A 23,356-nucleotide genomic window follows, 5' to 3' on the forward strand; every position below is an offset into this window, starting at 1 on the left:
ATAGCCTACGTAACTGCAATTACCACGCTTCGGTTCCATGTTTTGACTAGACGCGAGGTAGCTCGTCGTTGAGCCTAACGTAACGCTACTGCTTTGGAGCCGAAAATCCAACGTGGAACAGGTGAATAATCACGTCTGGCTGGCGCAAAAACGCGAAGGGATTGTTTCTTAGTCAGAGACGCTATAGAGTATAGACTTACACCGCAGGTTATCGAAATATTCGAACCCATGTCGAACAAGATTAAATGCTTACACATGCCGCCGCCACCTGTATTTCAACAGACAGTGAACCACACTAATTCCTAGATACAATTGGACAGGATAGGATATAAATCGTTACTCATTTCTACTGTTCTGTTTTCATTACGCATACAGGTTACATCGAGAGAAACCGCGACTAAATTGATGGCAGAATTCACGAAATCGCATTCCCATGGCAAAAGCCGTCCACCGCGCCCAGGTTGCGGCAAGAAAATCCACGAGGCATCACAGATTCCGCCGTTACTTCCCTTCAAACCTCACACACCTGGTATTTGACTGACGCCTATACCTATGATGATGACCAACAACACCGTGCAGCATATAATCACGCAGATCTTTTTCTGTAAAGGAGATGGAAAGGTTCTATAACGGTACAATGCGTCAGCACCTGACCAAGTGACCAACCACCAAATGTCCATATCGCAGGCAAACAACAAACACGACGACGCATGCGACAAGGAACTTACGCAACAGAATACAACCGCGTCCTAATTTACACCTTTCTGGGAACATAGGCGTCGTAATCACGTCAACTCTATGAGTGACTAGCGATCGCAAAAGCAGTTCTTGCGAATGCAGCTTGGAAGCCCGGTTGAAATCTAACCTTAACTCGCAGATATAGTTTAGACAGAAAATAGCAGGAAACGGTGTAATCAAAATGATTAGATTTTCACTCTTACGGAATCGAAACGACCGCTTTCGATAGAATAGGAAACATATGATAATGGTGACATCCCTTGAAGAAATATACATACTTGAAACATACACAATACGATTCCAACTACGTACTAAATGAATACAAGCAATATCACCGCGAAACTGGTATTGAAAGAATGAAATTGCACCGCACCGGTCCTACAAAGGAACGTGTAGATAATGGTAAGTCGCATACGGCAAAGAAGATGCAAGCAGTAGAGAAGGCCGGTATTTGCCTAAAAACTTGACGAGCCAAGAACATCATATCACATATAGCCTATCTATATAATAATACTTTTGGCATTGCAAACATAACAACCCGAAGATACCGGAAAACGAATATATAGTATATATAGAACCTCAGTAGATATACATCTCGCGTGTTAGAGCAATATACCTTTGATTAGGACAGTGATTAGTGCCACATCAAACCAGGCCGTCTACAAAATTTCCAGAATCAATAGAGACTGAATTAAGACAGCTTATGTTGAGGGTTGGCCCGAGTCCCGGGGCATTGGATAAGGACAATAAATATACATTAAACACCCGTCCAATCCAACATTTTCGAAAAGGAATGAACAAATAAGGAAAAAAAGGGAATTAATTTCACTATACTGTATTTGTATGGGTAAAAAATTAATGCTTCTTAAAACAAATCAAATGTTATTGAGACAGACAGCAGCAACTCGGCTCCATAACGACCATCGTCATTTTGCAATTGCCACGAATCGTCGCGACGTTCGCATGAAACTTGCTGAAAAAATAAACTCTTACCGTTTAAGCTCTCACACGTGAAATAGATGTGCGACTTACCACTGCCTGATCATGTCAACGTGGTGGCCAAAACAATAACAAGCACAGCAACCAAAATGACAACACACACAATGATAATAATTTGTTTCTGAAAAAGAAAAGATGAAAGTTAGTCGACGAAGTTTACGAACACCCGTAGGCGCATAACATCATTGCACATGACATACAACGGCCACGATTGAAGTGCAATGCAAGAGAAATGGCTTACAAGAGGCAATGTGGTAAAGTGCAGTTGTTGAAATAATCCGGAAAACCAGCTCGAACCAGCATAGTATTGCAAGTACGCAACTGGGAGTAAGTAATCTTCATTCAGATGTTTTCTGTAAGCCAACGGTTTTCAACCTTGGGGCCGGTTTTTTTTTTAGTAATCAGATATCCAAATAGGGCGGAGGTATGGGCGAAGGCTTTTTAGGTAATCAGGTCACCAAATTTAGAGATGGTCTGCGGATACGGAAATTGGGTCGCGACCAAAAAAGATTGGGAACAACTTCTGTACACAATGGCGCTCAAAAAGACAGATGTCATTATAGGCGTGACTTTAACTACACATCAACGAGTTACGACTACCTTCAGATGATTACTAACACATATACCACCCCTACCGCTTGAGATATGGCGATCAAGGAGGTGATACAGACATGGGTGACATCAATTCGTTAGACCATCAGGCCGTGACACTCAAATCTGTTAGTGTGGAGAGGAAAGAAACTAACACTTTTTTAAAAGTGTTTTTCTAGTTTCCAGTGGCTTTTGTTGTGAAGTTCTTGCACTTCCGACATCTACAGTTGAAGAAAACCTGTTTCGGATTTTGTCAAGTAGCATTACTTTATGAGCAAAATCGTAATAAGGATTGACAAATATCACCTATGAATCATGATTCACGATCACATACTATAGCTGGGCCTATTTGGCGATTAGTGCCGTAGGTGCACCATTTAAAATAGAGCAGAGCGGCCTCAATAAGTACCTACACCTTAGCGAGTGCATTTTAAACATTCCAGTCATAGTAATAGATGGCAAGTCTCGCTATGAAACGATTACACGAATGTTCCGTTCAACCAGCATCTACGAACTAACTATTTCCGAACGGACCCGCGATCCAATTAGACTTCGAGAATCGCCATTGCAATTACCATTCACAAACATTGACGGGCTATTATTCACCAGTGCTTGCGATCAGGTCACTAACTTCGAGTCAAGCCAAGTAATTTTGAAACTTTTCTGATCAAGTCAGACAGATTTCGAAAGTGACTCGAGTGCAGTGAAGCCATCTTAAATTGACCTATTTCAAGTCAATTTCAAATGATGGCTCGGGTCATCCTAACAAGATAGACCGATCTAGTGTAACATTCATTTACGCGTCAAAATCAAATGTAGTCAGCGATGGGTGTTAGAGCTTTTCCCGCAATTTCAACAACAACCACATCAAAAGGTCATTACTAATTTCATTATTTGACAAAGACCAAAAATCATACGCAATGAAGAAATTTAATAGCATACACCATGTCAACATTACACTTAGCTAGAAAGAATCAACGGACTGGTCCTGTCGTGTTAGTGTCATATTCCAAATGCAGAAAGGCTCACTCACATGCATTCCAACAAAACATCTCGACGATGATGAAAAATATTTTCATCTTCGCATTGTAAGTACAGCTAAGTAACCCACACAGGATATCTCGGACGGATTCAGCAAACGAGAAATCAAAAAAGACAGAAAGACAGATGACTTTCAGCCATAGGAAAAGATCATGACTTAAGTTTCGTGCAAGATTTGAAATGCACAACGGATGCCTTTGCACTCCATTCAAGCATGTCACTTACCTTTTTTAACATTTCCCCCCTTGGCAACCAACACCGACACCAACGCCGATGGCTATTGCCAAAATTATAATAATAATAACGGCACAGATGATTTGTTTCTGCGGAAAAAACGTTGTGTAAGCACAGATGCCAGATTGCTTCAGCTCACAAAATTCGTAGCTTGCTTGGCAAACGACTCAATACACCGGCAGTACCCTGATTGATTCCGTCAGTTAAACTACGCATACCCTGCAAGAGCATCATAAAAAGTTTTGCACAAACCGATATCACCTTGATCCTTCGCTTTGCTGAACCTACGCAGCTGCGCGTTCCGAACTGACGACAAAATACCTGCGCCAAACCTGACTGAACGACGCTTAAATCCAACACACGCACATCGACTCATGCAGGTCGTGACATTGGGTGCCGCACGCTACCAAATCCTAGACACTTATCGACAGGTAACCGGACCTGACTTTGCACACGAAGACACTCTGGCGTTCACTGTTTACCCCGCTCACAACAACATACTTTACGAACATCTACCGACGTACACATGCACATCACATCGATCATCTCACCCGTCTTGCTCTGCTCTGATACTTGACAGCCTTTTTAGTATCCGAAACAGCCCTCTCTACATAGTCAACTGAATGATCCACATTATACTCGATTCTATCGATCATTTCGCCCTGTTGGGTTCCGAGTCGTTGCCAAGCAAAGGGGTGTAAAATAATTATAAGTGGTACGTGGGTAGCACGTCAAGCGCCCCCCGCATCCACTCTCACCAAAGCACGAACTGGCGCCAAGAAATCGCCAGCCCTTCGATGGGGTTTGCGTAAGGAGCGTAGATTTTGTGTTGACCCAGTCGGAAATGAGCGCTCAAAATTGTTCATTTTTGGGTGTTACATGCCGCGGGCAGTACCTTTCTCGCCTTGCTTTGATATTTGACGGCCTGATTAGTATTTTCTTTAGCGTCTTCGACATAATCTGCAGCAATCGAGACATTATGCTCAATGCGATTGATCATTTCCCCCTGCAAAAGAGAAGGCAAGTTTTACGGACTTGATGTGTGATCGTTCCTGTTACGAACGTGTAAGTGGGATGCACACCAACACAAATTGGACAGCCGTTCATCAGTTCACATAATGATGAATAGTTACCAAAGACGTAAGCCTACTCAAAAATCAAATAGAAAATAATCCAGACCGATGGGTGCATAAAACATGATGTTCTGACTTTGACAAATGTTCAAGCGGATTGAAAGGGAGTAGGTCCGTCAAGTGTGCATGGCATTGCAGGTAAACTTTACAGTAAGGAAGCTGTCTCAGGCCTGAAAAAAATGAGTCTTCGAAACAGTGGGACATGGCAGTGCCATTTTCAAAATTCCGGGATTTCATCAGTCAAAAATTGGTTCATAGGCCTGAAGGGATGCAGTCTTTTGACAATGTGAAATGAATTGGAATCTTTCAAAACCCAGCCTTCACAGAAAAGTATTCTATGCTTCGCTAATTTGAATTTCACAAACAATTTGATTTGATGTTTGCAGGGACTTGGACACGTTTGTCGGGAGGTAGCTGTACTGCAGCGACAAGAGAAAATGTAATTGTGGTGAATTTGATCTAGTGCAGGGATTCTTCAACTTTTTTGCTCCGTGACCCCGTTTTAGAAGTCAAATTTCTACACGACCCCTGCCTACATGCATGTGAATGATAGATTGCCAATTGTCCTATTAATAGGAAACGATTTATAAAATAACAGAGGTCGTCAAACAAGATGGGGGCATTTGATGAATCATTCGATTCAATCAGAAGTCATGGACTTCAGTGACGTAAATATGGCTTGCCCAAAAAATGACACAAACTTAACCCGGCTATCTAATAGGCAAACTGTCATTGCAATGTTGGAAGTAGCTTGCCAGATCTGACACCGACATTTCAATCCTGCCAGTATACTATTCATCCAAGCACTGGATTGGCGACGGATAATGCTTCACAACGAATATTTATTTCATCAGTTCATTCGAGGCCGTGACCCACAGTTTGAGAAGCCCTGATCAAGTGCATGAAGTATGTCAAAATTATATTAGTAGCTTGTTTTTCAATCACATTACAACAGACAACCTGCTTATATTATGGCAGTATTAGTATGTAAATGCGATATTGGTGACACAACAATGAATCTTATATATGCTACTGTATCAATAGAATTACAATGCAAGGATGATCTCGTGAGAATGATGCAGAGTGATTCATTTACACCAACATTTAAACATACCTACACAAGTATAAAACAACAAATGACCGACATGTATGTTGCAACTAAACGTCGTTTCGCCATGCCTTCATTAGTGCACACATTTACTGGAATTCCAATTGCCAGAATGGTTACGAGAAAAATTTCGGATACAAATGTCGTGCGGTTGTCCACTTTTTATGTTTAAGAATGCTACAACAGGAAACAGTGTCTCAATGTGCTGTATTCACAATCACACCGCCTTAGAAAATCCGATTGATTCTACAAACATGCACACTGTGTCGACTAAGGACGACACGTACACTGCACAAGTACATTTATTATTCACCTGGGTCAACATCCGCATTGATAAATAGCAGCAGTCAACTCGAGCAGCGATAATAACAAAATAAAAGACGTAGATAAATTAGAGTTGGACGATTACTGGATTCAAATTTGCCTTTCGAAAGGTTCATCCGATTATAGTCAGGGCAAAATTAGTTATTGATTCGTCATGAAATAACGGTTGTTACGAGTATGCCGCGCTCCCAGTGCAAACAAACGATAGAAATTGATAAGTTTTGACTTCACCCCAATACTGAGCTAGTATACATGTTTCACTCGCGTATTCGAGCAGTGGCTCTCAACCTTTTTACAGATGCTGCCCGAATTTCGAATTCGAAAATGTGCCGTGAATCACTGTTAAACCAAGAAAATCAGCAGGCCTAGATGGGAAGTTGATTACTAGGGCGATTTTTTACCTTAGAAAGAGAAGATTTTGAACTAAAAAATCACCTCGTGTATGTAAATTAGGTGTTTTCCCACATAATGTTAGAATTGTAGGCTACTACTTATCTTCATTTCTGGTTGGAACTGTCTGTCCTTACGAAGTAGTTTGGCTTGAACAAACTTATTTGACTCAAAAACTGACAAATTTTCACATGAAAAAACTTAATTTTAACAAAATCTGGACCTATGAAGCATTCGAGTAGTTACATCAAGCATTATGGTAGAAATAATCAAAATTTGATAGAACAGAGTAGAGAGTGTCTGTCCTTACTAAGTAGCTTGCCAAGAAAGGAGAAAGAACGTTCAACAGCAGCAGTTGTTGGCTGGCAACAATTTTTCATCACGCGCTTCTTGATATAAGAACCAATGCCCACGCAGTCTTGCTTCAGTTAGGATATTGCGGTATGTTCAGCATAACACTATCTCAACCTATTTGTTTCATTTGGCCGTTTATGATTCACAATGAGTCTACAACGGTAGGCCTATAAAGTAGGCTAAAAGCTGTAAGATGTCAAATGATAAGTCCACCAACAGTTCAAACATTTACGATGCGAGCATAATGCAGGTGGCAAAAGAATTTTTACTTTGTGAACAATTTTGACAAAATTTTGACTTATTTTGACTTGTCAAAAAAATCGCCCTATCGGTTACTAAAAAAGGTCAGCGCCTTCGCTACTCCTACAAAAGGCAAATGACCCGCAGGTTGAAACCACTGCATTCAAGTAGCACGTCTAGCGGCATTTAGTCCCCGGGTGAAATACAGAGAGGCATAAGGCAAGGTTACTACTAGGGATGGTGTGAACGTGAGGTTCACGTTCGCGTTCTGTGTGTGAACCTCGGAAATTTAGAGGTTCGCGTTCACAACAGAACCTTGGTAGGTTCTGCACTGTGAACCTTTTTCATATATTACAATTTTCACTTCATTACAACATCGTTGGTTCAAATTCATTGCATTTCAACTGCAGGCCACTCTATGCATGGCGCTATAGGCATAAAAAATCAACACTAAACGAGCATGTACCTTGACAATCTCAAAAGTTTTACTTGCTTTGTTGCAAAAGTTTGCCCGAAATATCCAACTTTCCGTTTGTAAATATTTATGGACTCTCTGAGCTTGACCCACAATCACAAAACATCACGATCGAAACAAGCTACGTCGGCCTAGTCAGCGAATGATGCTTATTCAACTAATCAATCTAGCAGTCGTATGGGGTCAATCTTGACTTCATATGCTTACTGGATCATTAAAACAAAATCGGTGCGATTGAGGTGTTGGCTACTGCTGTATAACTTGTTAATGGGGTAATATCGGTAGCAAGTGACAAAAATTAACTACGTCCCTTCCTTCCGTTATATTCCCTGGTAAGACCTCGTCAAAATTGTTGGCAAAGCGACTGAAGATATTGATTTTATGAGATTATTATATCATTTGATAGCTCCAGTTGATACATTTGGCGACGTTTAAAACGTCAATATGTATTTCAGCATTGTGACGTAATGCTGCCCGAATAGTCGCTAGGTATCGTGTACATTAATATAGGCTATCATTTCATTGAAGGGTAGGTTGGAATTAGCAATATGACGTCCCGTGACGTCATGAGGTTCACGTTCGTGTTCACACAGAACCTTTCAAAAAGGTTCGCGTTCACACGAACCTGAACCTTTTAGAGGTTCACACCATCCCTAGTTACTACCCTGTGAGGAACTTAAAACAGCTTTGGCGAGGATGGCTAGATAATCATTATCCGCAATGGGTCTGAAATCACACACATGGGCTTGCTTAAAATTCGAGATTTAGTTTCGAAACAAATCACATAACAAGACAGCACTGTATTGGGACGACTATGGGTAGCATACTGCGTGATTTGTGAATACAGTCAATACAGATGCAAATATTGCTTATATAAAGGATTAGCCAATAAGACTAAACAATTCAAGATTTATATTTAATATCATCGTGGAACTTTGCCTGGATAAGGCTGGGACAGGATGCATCTGTGTTGGGGAGACATACCTGCGATTTCTATCATATTTTGTAATCTAGATAAATACGTACCTGTTGTTCAACCAACATTGCCATATCCATGAACATGTCGTGGAGCTCTCGAATGCTATTTTCTAATTTGATGATGTCATTATGGCGTGCTTCTATATCGTTTAGTGCTTGTTTCGTTTGCTTAGTGTCCATTATGATCTGATGAAATAAACACAGGGGTATAAAAATTGATGGCCATAAATGCAGCATGTAAAATCAGACAATTGAAGAGGCATATGGCACACATATGCAGAGTACATTTATGGGTATACAACATCCTCTTGAAGACTGCAAAAAACTAGGATACTAATGTAACAGAGCTTATCCGTGAGTCAACACTTTACAGTGATAACGTGCAACAGAACGCAGATCTACTGTAGCCAACACATCTGGTGCCAAGAAAATAAATATGAATTTAATAGCAGTAATAGTATCTAGTATGTATGTGCCTACCTACTATTATGATTTGGGGATTTGTAGTGCTTGCACAAGCACACACACAGCGTAAAATCACTATGAGACCTAAGTGGATATTCCAAAAACAAACCTTGGCAACTGGGAATGTCGTTATTTGTAAGGCTGTGGTAAAATCACTAGGTATGGAAAGTCAAACTAACTGACAGGAACAACAGCATAATTATCATATCGAAATTCACAAATTATTATTATGTAGTGAACGGAACAGAAACATGAGAAGTCGAAAAATCAATTTGTATGCAAGTCATTGCATATGAGTCCTGAAAACGGCTTTATGTGCGCTGTGGTTTCTAGCAACCAACGTAAATCCACAGCAACGTTTAGATATCCGACATTACCATCGGAAGAACATTGACTCAGGGCTTCCATGTCTTATTCACGCCTACTTCCTGATATCTTGATAATAGGCTACACTATCACAATATACCCATATAAGCAGGCCTGATACAATACAGGGTTACATCAAATCCATTTGGCAAGAGGAAAGAAAACAATACAATTTGTTTCATAGAGCTTCATATTCGTAAATTACAGTACCTTGTTCATTCAATGTAAATGGAATGAGGGTAAAATTCTTTGCTTATTACGAAGAAATTAAATTTGACAAGTTATTATCGACAGTTGGTCCATCGAGCCAAATCTGTTCTATCATATAGTAATAGGCCACATGTCCCCACTAAGCAAGTAATCCCTTGGATATCTAGCACAGTGTGATACGATAATGATTCCACGATCATGCTTTACGCATGCCTAGTTAGCGCAATACCTAGTTCAATATATGTGAGTATTCATATAACTGCATACAGTATCTTATTTTCATGTGCCAGTTCACAAGCATACAAGTACACGAGAACCTACCCCTCCAGTGAAAATTCCCGGATTATTGTCTTTATTTGTTTCGAGCATAGTTTCAATTTCATTGTCGGTGACTTGCTTCCCCGTGATCTCCAATTGCCGTTGGATTCTGGACTTGCAACGTTCCCGGTAGTCGTTTTGCGTCGTGTTGTACTCCGTCATTACTTCGATGAACATCCGCGACAATGTCGAGTGCTGCGAAAGACAGTTACAGAGACTCCGGTGAAATCAAACCCTGGATTTCCCACGCAGACACAGTAGACCTCAGAGAACCTCACTATTGAAAGTAGATTATTTTCAGTCTCAGTTCCCGTAATGGAGACTTTAAACCAGGGTCGTAATGACTCCAGTCAGGATTTTTGGTGACTCGACTTGACTCGAGTCATTTTTTTAATTGCGTAAAATGATTCGACTCGACTCAAGTCAATTTGTGTATGGCTCGAACCAAGTCATATGACTCGAGACTATGACGGCCAAGACAAACATTTCATTGTAACTTCGAAGAATAGTAAAGTGACCACGTTACCGGAATTTCGTCTGTCAGTCCTGACACTTGGAAAATAGGGCAAGAAACTGTTAGGACTGAGGAAAATTAAGATATTATGAATGCGAGCCATTCTATATCACTCGAGCAGAGTTGGAAAAAGTGGGTTGAACCAGATTGAACTCAAGACTCAACAGTGGACATAATGACTTGGACTCGGACTCGAGTCACAACACTACGACTCGGACTCGATCCTTTATTCACTGACTTGGACTTGACTCGTTGGCGAATTGAAAATGAATCGATTTGACTCGAGTCAAAACTATAAAAGTGAGATTGACTTGCGACTCGGAACCTTGTGACTTGGTTACAACCCTGCTTTCAACACTATTTTACGTGTAAAACACAGATACCGTGTATATTGATTCAAGCTGCTCAATTCAATTCAATATTCTTTGCAAAAGATTGGACCTATAGGCTACAATGAATTCTGTGCCGCCCTTTTGGGAGAACGAATCACTACCGTACTTTACTGGGTATATGGACTTGGATATTAGAATACCGAATCATTCAGGAATTTGATCAGGAGCTTGAAGGAGCAGCATTATATTTCCAAAACAGGACTTTGAGTACTAGCGAACTGTAAGACGTAGCGTTGATTTAGCTGCTGTAATTAACTGCCAGTGCAGATTGGACACTGGACGGTGATGCGTAGCGATATGAGAATATTGGGTCGATGAAAGTCATACTCAAATCGAAAAGGCAACTGATTGGCATTGTGGAAATTGCTCTTGCCACTTGCGATCGCAATAATAAAATGCATTCATTTGTGATATCTGTGGCATGCAGACATAGCTGAGTACAGCATTTGCATAAAACAATCCGAGTCTGTACATGCAATTTCTAGAATTTTGTGGCATTACCCACAAATGGAAACCCCATAAAACCACAGATTGGGAATAATGTTTGTGTACATAACAACTCTAATGTTGGATACAAGCGTTGAAAAAACTAAAATAATGACAACTCAATATAAAATCATATACCTTCACTCCTCCTTAACCTTGAACGTATTTTCACAACAAACACTATGTTTACGGAAGACGCAAACAAACTAGGCGCTTTATCAGTTTAAGCAGCTTTTCTGTATGGGAATGTATTTTACTACCACAGTAGCAATCAGTTTTCCATAGTTGCTACTGGTCGTTCTATTTTTCATTTGAACATCTTAAAAGTTCTTGAATCTACCATTGTATATTAAATAAAGCTGGAACAGCTGATCATCTGCAGGAACATCTCTACACTCTGGGAGTACTTCGTTAGCGCTGTCAATCGGCTATGCGTTGTTACATGCCGTTGACCAGTCTTGACAACATAACTATTTTCATATCTCGAATTTGCTTAACCACCATTACTGAAGTTTGCTCCTGATTAGAATCAGTCTAAAAGCTTCAGAGTGGAATAAATGTGGCATTACGAACTTGAACATATTGTTTGTTGTGATATTGGAAGTTTTGTACTTAGGCCTGCAGAAGCCTATTTTAATGTATTACTACAATTAAAACATACCTGGGTTCTCTTTATCCGCAAATCTGCGGGTGAGGATGTGGAGTTCTCATCTAACGACGCATCAATATTTTTCAACTTGTTTCGAACTTTATTTGCATTCGTCTTGATCTGTGCCATCAAGTTCTCTAATTCTTCTTTGGTCCCTATGATTGAATTAACAAAGGTTTAAGAAATGTTAAATAAATAGTGTCAAGACGAATACTTCAAATTGCAGCATAGCAACAATTCTCAGATGGAGAATTGCAATCCATGAGAATCGTAGGAAAAGGTAAGAACAGTAGGCTATATTTTAACAATTTTTAATCCATACAATTCCCAATGTATTCGTTTCGAATTTTACAATACAAAGACTAAAAAATAAAATATGTTTTATTCTTGATTGTGTATAGCGTTGAGCACTGAACGCTGACACCCAATCTGAGAAAAAATAGAAATATATATAAACAAATTGTCATATGTTTACACATCAAGATACTTATTGATGTTCGAAAATTTCCTATATGTCACTCAGTCACTGTGAAAGAGAACGCAGCACAGTATTCTCACCGCATGGGAACAGATGGCCTCGGCAATTGCATTGCTGATGACGTTGTGATTGTAATATCTGGTGCCTAAGCAATCAGCCCAGCAAAACGCTGTCACTATAATATGGCCTTAATGAAGTGATATGCTTATGCTTACACAACTGTAACGCAACCAGCACAATATTTATCAAAGCAGCAGAGCCTTGTTCAAATATTTGCTATATGGGTGGGTGGATGGATGGATCACCCAACCACTGAAAGCTTAATGTTACCTAGGATATAATGGAACGAATCATATCACAATACCGTAAAGACGACCATTTTCCCCACTGTTGATGTGCTTGTAATATTGATATTTATGATGAATTTTTATTGGTCAACTATTATGAAATCGAATTACTTTTCATTGGTATATATTATGTTACAATACATTTAATAATGTGCATAGGAGTATACTTTTAATGAACCACCATCAACAAAACCATGCATCTTGTAACTAGTGGCAGTAATACAGAAGAATGTTATTAAAAACTGTGTACACCCCATCAAAAAGCTACACCCACAGGGTCACATCGACAATATTTCATCCATCGATTTAAATCACCTGTTAATTCTGCTGAGACAACAGAACACTAATATACATGTCGGTAGTTAAACTGGACAACATCAATCAAGACACTAGCATTGGCAGACTGACATCAAAGATGAGTAGGTAGATTAGTAAACATTCCCAAGGAATGCTTATTGTTGATGGAGTAAAAACGGACACCGTTACAACGCATTTTGTACGAGAAAACATTAGAAATAGATGATAGTGAATACATTTCCGTGTGTAAATGTGCGAACATGAAATTTTCATTCATGTCAGCTCCAAATATTGACCTGCAGTAACTTGCGAAGCTGCCAAATCAATTGTAACCATCCGCCCAACATCATCAGCAAATTCATCAATTAAAACAATGCATTGATGAGAATGCTGTGATGTCACTTTCACAGAGCGCATAGTGGCTAAATTTAGCTCGATTTATGAATAGAACGGGGTGAAATCGAGTACCGTGCCTGATAGATTCGCTTCCAAGTCGAGTATCATAGTATCATAATATTATAACAGTAAGAATGACTTTAAATTTCATTTATATAGGATCTTGCGGCGTAAGTAAAATAATACCAGTTTCAAAAATTATTTTGTAACTATTGATCACGATTAGGTCATCACTAGGGCGATTTTTTTGACATGTCAAAAAAGTCAAAATTTTGTCAAAATTGTAGCGTTACTGTTTACAAAGTCAAAATCTTATAATTTCGGTGGTATCGTAGACCTCTGTACTGTCGGTGAACTTATCATTTGACATTTTACAGCATGTAGCCTACTTTATAATAGGTCTACCATTGTAGATGGCCCACTGTCTGTTCATTGTGAATCATAAACTGTCAAATGAAACAAATAGGTTGACATGGTGTTTCGTTGAACGTACCGCAATATCCTAACTCAGGGGTTCTCAACCTGGGGGGCGTGAAACATCTGAAGGGGGGCGCGAAGAAGCGGTCACCTGAAAAAATATTTCGCCCTCTGCGCGATTTACCTCCAAGGCACGCATGTTTCTCTCTATATAGACCCAATTTCATATTTTTTATTCTCTCATAAACATTCATAACCTTCCATACCAACAAACAATCTGTTGAGGTTGCTAGCATCCCAGTGGGATTTCGTGATATGACGATAAGGGGGGCACGAAATTTTTCACCATCAAAAAGGGGGGCGTGTCTAAAAAAAAGGTTGAGAACCACTGTCCTAACTGAAACAAGACTGCATGGGCATTGGTTCTTATATAAAGAAGTACATGATGAAAAATTGTGATGTAGACAACATTGTCAGAATGGTGTGTTACCAGCAGTGTACACACAACTTCATTGTCTCCAACAACTGCTGCTGTTGAACGTTCTTTCTCCATTTTTGGCAAGCTACTTAGTAAGGGCAGACACTTTCTACCCGAGAATGTAGGAGAGTATATTTCATTGAACTACAAATAATTTTAATTGTTTCTGCGCGATGTAACTACTGGAATTCTTCATAGGTCCAGATTTCGATAAAATAAAGTTTGTTTCATGTAAATATAGGTCAAATTTTGAGTCAAAAATTTTTTGTCATACCGAACTACTTCGTGAGAACAGACAGTTTAAACCAGAAATGAAGATAAGTAGTACAATTCAAACATAATGTGTTAAAACACCTAATTTACATACATGAGGGCAAAATTTTGTCAAAATCAAGTTTTTAGAAGTCAAAAAATGTCAAAATTCTGATTTATTTTGAGCCTAACCTTATATTTTTTAGGTAAAAAAAATCGCCCTAGTCTTATGGTAAAATGTATTGGATGCCGCGATAAGACGTATTGTGGACAGTGGTTTTATGTAGATGTTGAAGGATATATATATATAGTTAACAAAATGCTTTTAGTGTCGAGAGGGAATAAATTAGTTACTGCAAACAATCAACTCAACTACTCCACTCAATACACGAATCGCCGAGCCCAGCTTTACTAACGAGAATGTGAGGATGTGCGATGGTGTGAGTAATAATGCAACGTTCCGAAAGAACGCGAAGAGGTCACAGTAATGACAGTCGGATGCGCTTAAACTTAATACTTTATTTTATCCTGTGCGCCATATCCCACAAGTAGCTTTCATAGCCGCGCGATGATGAGAGTGATGTGACCGGAATGGGACTTCGTGTTTTTATAGTTCTGCCGAAGCGCGCGTCACTCGCACCAGCGATTCTATTTCCGTCGATTACGTAATCGGACCAGAGTTGTCGCTGGTGGATCTCGGCGTTAATGAATAATTGACGAATAATACGAAAAATCCATCAGTGCGCCCGCGTTTTCTCCCGACACCTTGCTTAACCTCGCGCTGCAGGTCGATATTTCTCAGCGAAGGCTACTAGAGCGGAGACATTTCAAATATCAGCAACCGACCGGAATCCGTAAGCGACAGCGGCGGCCGTTCCGGCAGCGATGCATAAATTTCTGCGGTCACCCGTTCCGTTTCGGTAATCACCTATCAATCAGGCCCAGCTAAACGTTACCGTGTTCAAGTTCCGCACGCCCTATTTAGAGCCTCCGTTCTAACGGAGCCGGGCCAGGTATGGCTTCAAAACTGAGCGCAGCGGTCACTATAACCACAGATATATCGCGATTATTACATTATGTAAACCGTACAGTGAAATTACCGCCTTCCCTATCGATGGATGAGCGTTAGTGAGCGTAAATCAGCTGCGATTGCGATAATTGCGACATAGCGAATATGAACAACCGCGTTGCGCTGCGCACTCGAAGTACAGCGGCGCTGGCCTTCTCCGCAAACACAGGCATACGGCACAAAGACATCGGTACAAACGGATTGCCCTACGTTGATTAATCCGAACTCACGCGATCGATAGAGTACACAATACACATACGGGTAGGGCTGGGCACAATGATTCGAGTGGAGTAGCAAAAGATTATTTTTCTGAGTACTGAAATTATACGCCGCTCGCTACAGAAAGTTATTTTATCAACGAGAGTTATGGTTTCAATACTATTTTCCACTGTGGAAGCCTTGAAAACGTGATTTGCCCTATCGCAGCATACGCAACATGTTGTACAAAGTTACGACTGTAACTGGAAAGACATTTTTGAAGTCATGATCCTCCCACGACATAGTCACAAAGTGCAATGAAATAGATAGGGTCGAAAAAATACCAAAGTATCTTTAATGTGATGGATACCATACATTATATTCTTTGTGGTGGCATAAAAGGTACACATTTGAACTTTGACATATTACATTCTGTTATGACGTCATAATGAGTGATACTCGAATACTCGACTTGAAGCATAATACGTGATTCAGCATCGGATCACTCAGGTACTCGATTTTGCCCAGCCCTACGGCCTACGCCATACATACATTTACATCTGTCAGAGCTTAGGTCTGCACCGTTGTGCCCGTAGCATAGACAAACGGATTTACTCCGAGTTATGTAACACTTGATACGCTTCTAATTTCGCGGCTCGCGTACAAATTGATCGAAGTCGTGAGCGTACAAAATCGAATGCACGGTTCATCGGGCGAGGTAATCGTGTGGGATATTGATCGTGCAAAAGTCTACTAAAATTCCTCAGAAGTCGGCACTGGGCAGAGAACCAAACAAAAATGTAATTTAGAGATACATTTCTAGTGGCGACGAAGATCGGGGATAAACCATGTCACGGGGTGAACGCGCTGGTGCCAAAAATGTCCGTTCGTTAACGGTGCATCTGAACGCCCGCGACCGTGGCAGACGGGTTGAAATCAAAACGATTAGGCCTACAGCCTTCATCACAAGAACGAATCTTGATCAATGATTGAGAGACATCGACCTCCGCGCGCGTTCGTTATTGGAAATCTCATTCGCCGCCCGATTTCATTTCTAATCTGAAATTGCGGCAGATTGCAATCCGAATGAAGTTGAGAAATCGATACAATATCTCTCTGCCTTGATAATATGTAGATGATGCGGAGTAGCAATGTTGCAATAGTGTCAGGGATTGTCTCAGGTCTGGAAACTATCCCAGCGTTTAAATTGTGAAAACTATTTCGATACCATGCATGGTCGCCGCGCACATATAAGAATCGTGTTCATTTGCAGCAATAACATAATAGAAGGCGGTTCAGTTAATCGATTTTGGCGGCCCAAGAACACTAACTAATCTTCAAGACGAAATCAACACTTTCTAATTTTTTTCTACTAGTACTCGCTGAATGAATTCGCTGGAAAAACAGTTTTCGTCTTCATGTATAAATTTTTGGCCGATCATGGAACACTTCTGATGTGTTTATAAGCGGGGGCAACTATACCTTTTTTAAAGACCGGTACGTCCAAAACACGCGTTCACGTTCATACCTTATTGACAAAAAGATACCAAGTACTCGGTCAGGAAACATTGAGTAGGCTACATATGCCGATATATGCGATTCATTTCGAATCGAGTATAAAACTTACAGTCGAGGCTAGTGTACGAGTAACGAGTAAGTTATGACGTCATAAGAATAAGACAGGAGTTCCAATGTGCATTCTGTGATCACTACCGATATTTTTTTTACACTTCAAAAAACGTCAAAATTAGGTCAAAATTGTAGCGTTAAGTCAAAAATAAATCAAAATTGTTTACAAAGTTGAACTTTTCTGCAACCTGCATTTCGTTTGTATCGTAGATGTTGGTGAACTTATCATTTGACATTTTACAGCTTCTGGCCTACTTTATAGGCCTACCGTTGTAGACGACCTATGTCCGCTCATTGTGAATCATAAACATTCAAATGAAACAAATAGGTTGACATGGTGTTATGCTAAACGTACCGAAATATCTCAACTGAAGCAAGACAGCATGGGCATTGCATGGTTCTTATATCAAAAAGCGCATGATTAAAAATTGTGATGTAGACACCATTGCCAGAACGAAGCCACACGGTTTGTCACCAGCAGTGTACGCACAACTTCAGTGTTGTCAGACAACAACTGCTGCTGTCGAACGTTCTTTCTCCATTCTTGGCAAGCTACTTAGCAAGGACAGACACTTTCTACCCGAGAATGTAGGAAACTATCTTTCGTTGTACAATAAAAAATTTCAATTATTTCTACCATAATGCGTAATACTACTACTGGAATTCTTGATAGGGACAGATTTCATTAAAATAAAGTTCTTTCATGTAATTTGTCAGTTTTTGAGGCAAAAAAAGTTGTATTTTTCAGGCCCAACTACTTCGTAAGGACTGAAGACAGTTCCAACCAGAAATGAAGATAAGTAGGCTAGTACAATTCTAACATTATGTGGGAAAACACCTAATTTGCATACGTTAGGTCAAATTTTTACGGACAAAAAATTTCAAAATTTAGATTTGTTTGGTCAAAATCTTCCGTTTTTAGGTTAAAAAAAATTGCCCTAGTGATCACCAATAACTAATATTGCCAGTTACATTCGATCAAAAATGAATTAAAATTCGTCAACACTAACTATGGCATAGAAACCTGTGACATTACTGCATGTCGATAGCTACTCCACAGAAATGCCATTTGCACGACTGCACGAGCACTGAGCATGTGTAGCTTTGCTGTACTGTACAATTGCACATGTATTCAATGACATAAGAAAATCGAGCTTTTGAGGTGGGGTGGTGAGAAGTTAACAACGAAACAAATATTCTCATTGATAAAACGCCCCTAGTGACAAGGGGTCTACAATTTTGGTACTCAACAACATCAACTCTTGACTACCCGCCTCAAATCACAAAAAATAATTCTTGATTCGGAATTGACTACCACTTATTCAATTCGTTATGCCCAGCCCTACTAACTATGAATGTTGGAATCCTATGGTGACCCTGCCCCGACAAGGCGCGTTCCCTTGGTTAATATGTTCTCGAGGAAAGTCAAGAATTCACTACGGGTGTGAGCAAACTCCACAGGAGAGTGGCGTAAATGATGCCAGCGTTATCAGGTTAATCCTGATATAGTAGTGACATCATTGCCTTGAAGTTCAAGTGATAATATAGAGGTAGGACAGGTCTGATTGCACATCCATCAAAGCAATACGTAGAGTGATTTTTGTCAAAAACCAATAAAGGCTTTTGGGTGCAAAGCATTATATCATTGTACATTCATTTTGATATTTTGTAGCCTGCAGTGCAGTGAAAATATTTCATGAAATATACTGGACTTTGAGTGGTCTCTAAAATACTTCCAAGATGACAATCAGGTTATCCGGGGAAAGATATAAACTTTATAATACCAAATTTTTAGCAACAGAATACAGCAGTAGTCCTTGCATTTGTATAGTTACACCGAAACCAGCTTTCAGTTCAGTTACCCAATAGGCTGCTGAATAATTAGTTTTGTAGGATGCCAAACATTGACAATCATATCTGTGACTTATGAGTAACCACAAGTAAGTTGATCAATATCAGTCAAGCCATCTATGACTGCTAAAGATTATATTCATAAGTCTTTGATGGCTCATGGGGATGATGACTGGATTAACATCAGAAGCCACTAAACTTGGCTAGCATATTCCAGGAGTGCACATATTCCAGGAGTGCACACTATTCTTTTACTATTCAGCATGATTAAAATGTTGGGTAGAATGAGTATCACAGTGACTTGACCAAAACTGCCAGTGCCTTGTGTACAGGTGTACATATGGAGCTGCTTGAAATACAACCGAGAACTACCAGTACCGTTGAAAACACACTCCACTGATACTCTATCCTTAGCGCAGGTAGCCAGCCATGAAAAATTGATGACAATGATAGATAGACTTGCCATTGCCATACATCAAAGTGGCAGGAAGTATTGCAACATCAAAACACACATTGATGTGGCTCTCAGACAGTGTGACTTTGAAATCTGTACCGAAGAAATCTATAGGACTACGGTATACTTACGGTCATCTGCTTGTGGAGCAGAGAGGATTTCGCTATGCTTTCGTTTTACATCTTTGACACACGCTTCTATCTTGTCAATATAACCTTTGATTTCCTCCACCTTCAGTTGATCAAAAATATATTAGTAAGTCCAACAAATATTCAAATTCAAGTTCATGTTAAGAGAGCGATGACCTGTTTGGCGTTTAATTGCATAAGATAAGAAATACAATCTGGATATCAACGTAACGACGGAGAGATTAATGTAAAATATCAAAGTTAGATGCACAAAATCAAAATGAGCAGTTCCTAAGATGAAATCGCGTTTCACAAACTGTATCTACTATTCTTCATTAACAGTGGCGATCATCAGTCATCCAACACCCAAGACTCGTATTTTACCACTAGTGACATAAAGTCTATGAAGCAGGTACCACGAAAGTAAGCAAGGAAGAAAAATGAACATTCATCGAATATCTTGAAATGCAGTAATCGGATAATAATGCAACAAATCATGAATCGATGGTATGACACTACCATTTCACTAGAGCAGCGGTTCTTAACCAGGGGTCCACGGACTATCAAATCAGGGGTACGAAATGCAGTGTGGAATTATACGCTGTTGCAGGACCAAAATTATTTTGCAAAGTAGATTATTATCGAGCGATTTCTTCAACTCGAAAATTTTAATTTCATTTCAAGACAGGTAGGCCTATTGCCTTCAATCTGGGTACCTCCGAAAAAAAGAATAGTATCGGTAGTCTAATAATTGGCTGTAGGGGTGCTTTAGTCCAGGGGTAGGAAACCTGCTGCGTGACTGCGTGACTAACAGAGACATGTAAATTGGGAACGAGAAACATTTCATGACAGCTCAAGGGTTACAAGCATTAAAGGTTAGGAAACACTGCACTAGAGGGAAGAAACACTTTCCCCATTAATAAAATTCATCAACTGGGAGTAAACAGTCATACTGACCTGTGCAAAAAAATCATCGAGCTCATTCCGCTCCATGGCAATTGTAGTGGCTTCATCCTCGTTGTCATCTTCACCGCTGATGGAGGCTTGCTGCCATGCAAAAATAAAATGGATAAATCCATCAATTCTATCAAAACATAAAAATCTAGTCCTAGTAGCAAAAGGTGATCAATGCAGTGACAAATATGACTGTTAGGAAATGCAGCGAGAAAACGCTACAAACTTGGGTGTGGACTTATATCAAGTAGAGGTTGGTTGTGTCAGTGAAAAGTAACCTGGGCACAAAACTAATAATGATGAAATGGGATGAATGCCACATACAAAGTTGCCTATAATGCAAACATTTTCTATTCTTCAGTTTCGAATACCGATTCATTCCAATTCCAACACTCACACGTGAATGTTTTAGATTCTTCAGGATTAGGCTACTGAATGTTCATGCCATTTTTCAACAATATATAATATAACTGTGTGAGCTGTAAAGCTTATGCTACTGCGATACATCATGTAGTGCTAAAACATGATACAAAAATGTTATTGCCAGCAATTTGATGCTTGAATTACAAAATCAATCAATAGAAGATGAATTACAGAAAAAAATTTGCATAATTTATTGATGCCAAAACTTCAAAGCCTATCAATATTGCATGATCCCACGAACAATGTATGTGTGTATTTTGTGTAACTGAATCCAACCGGTAATCCTAATACTTACACATATCTTGTGTTTTATCACAGCTACTACCTTAAAATGTTTACGAATTTACGAACACCCCAGACAGGACCCATAGGCTATACCATTACTCCTAAAAGGAGTCTGTCATATGAAACGACAAACCAATCCTGGCAGACATAGGACAGCATCGAACATGGCAGAAAGGATGTGCTGTAAGAGCATTTGGATTCAGATATTGACAGTAATTTCCTTTCTAGTAGGCCCAGACATTACAAAATCAATTGAGATTTAATAAGCTATTTGTCCTACTCATACTTGGAATCCTCTGTAAATGTAAAAATCTTTTTGAAACGCTTCACAAAGTTCTAATATCTAGTACAGCACAACTGATTGAAAAAGGTTATCAAAAGTACAATCACAATGAACATTAGGAATGGGTACAACAAAGCAGTCTAGGATATATTTTTGAAGAGATTGAAAACCTACTAAGACTCTCATCAGAAACTACAATTAGGTTGATTAGAACCAGGGTGCCTGGTGAATCCCATATGGGTGTATTCAGACGTCCAACCACGACAACATCCTCAACAAACAGTCAAACACATGTTGTCACGGTATAGACCTGGCTAGTTTTCACAGCCAGTAACATGACAAAATAGGCTATGTACCCTACACATAAAAATTGTATCACTTGTCAAAGGTCGTCGTTGACATTTTGTTACCATGGCTGTGTAAAGCTGGCTGTGACAGTTTATGTTGATTACTCACTTGCTTGAGCTCGCTAAATCGATCTCTCATCCTGTTGATCGGTAGTGCAGTTACCCACTCTGGAAACTAGCTGCAGTGCCAATCAGCTAATGGCAGCTGAATTCAATGCACGCTTCAGTTAATCGAGTTCATGTAACACAGCTAGCTAAATGAACCTGAATAAAAGAGTAACAAAGACCTGTACCACACTATACTTTGGTAGATGTAGCAATTTTTATTCCCAAGACCTTGCACAGTTCAGTTTCTGTAAAGCCCTGAAGACCTACAACCCAACAAATATTATGTGACATAATGGCCATGAATCATTAATGAAAGGACTATTCCTTGGTATAGATGTGACTTTCACAGTTGGCTATCGATAATATTGATTAAAAAGAGGGCAAAAAATTAGGAAGTCGATACAATCTTATTAGGGGAGAGAAAATATCTTCTCTTGTGAAGATTTGCTTTTACTGTTGTTGTCATAATATCCGTTGGTGCCACCGCACTCATTATGTAGCCGAAGTCATGAAATGGAATAGCTTAATCAACATGACATGTTCAAATCATCTTGGATTGTATGATAGTACGTTGGCCACTCCGGCATGAATGAACTTGACTAATAATAAAAAATCCATAGGCATACATTGAAAACCATAAAATGAAATAACACTAAAGCAAATAGCTAGCTAACACCACAGATGTGGGAGAAAAGAAATCCTGACAGACTTGTCCACGAGTTTGCTGCTTGATAATACCTTGCACAATTCCAAGCTAAGACTAACAAATGTGGTACAAAAGATTTCTAAGAATCAGTTTTATACTAACGTACATTGTCGCCTCTCTGCAGTGCCCTTGTTAACGTTTTTCAAGCTGCAGACAAAGATTTTACCCAAGTTCAATATCCATATCAGTATCAGCATTCACTAACAATTTCATCAATTCAAAACACAAGATTGTGATAGGAAGAGTCGAAG

At 39.6% G+C, this 23,356-nt stretch overlaps 1 protein-coding gene across 5 annotated transcripts; it reads right to left on the reverse strand.

Moving 5' to 3' along the window:
- Positions 1-256: 256 nt before the first annotated feature.
- On the reverse strand, positions 257-22,959 carry LOC145433216 (syntaxin-1A-like). Of its 5 annotated transcripts, XR_013913070.1 has the most exons (10): positions 22,401-22,597; positions 20,957-21,046; positions 20,003-20,102; positions 12,018-12,160; positions 9,968-10,159; positions 8,654-8,791; positions 4,499-4,609; positions 3,595-3,692; positions 1,771-1,858; positions 897-1,711 (listed from the first exon to the last, which is right to left on the reverse strand). XR_013913070.1 is itself a non-coding variant. In XM_080310227.1 (9 exons), the coding sequence occupies exons 1-8, from the start codon at positions 22,428-22,430 to the stop codon at positions 1,781-1,783; spliced, it is 882 nt and encodes a 293-aa protein (XP_080166353.1). In that variant the 5' UTR covers positions 22,431-22,594; the 3' UTR covers positions 897-1,711; positions 1,771-1,780. The 5 variants fall into 5 exon arrangements, 3 of the variants coding, with proteins under 3 accessions (XP_080166352.1, XP_080166353.1, XP_080166351.1); XR_013913071.1 differs by lacking the exon at positions 8,654-8,791 and having other exon boundaries at positions 22,401-22,959; XM_080310227.1 differs by lacking the exon at positions 3,595-3,692 and having other exon boundaries at positions 22,401-22,594.
- Positions 22,960-23,356: the final 397 nt, after the last annotated feature.

The sequence above is a fragment of the Botryllus schlosseri genome, chromosome 2, assembly GCF_051294905.1.
Source record: "Botryllus schlosseri isolate E-star chromosome 2, Bs_hap1, whole genome shotgun sequence".
Lineage (NCBI taxonomy): Eukaryota > Metazoa > Chordata > Ascidiacea > Stolidobranchia > Styelidae > Botryllus > Botryllus schlosseri.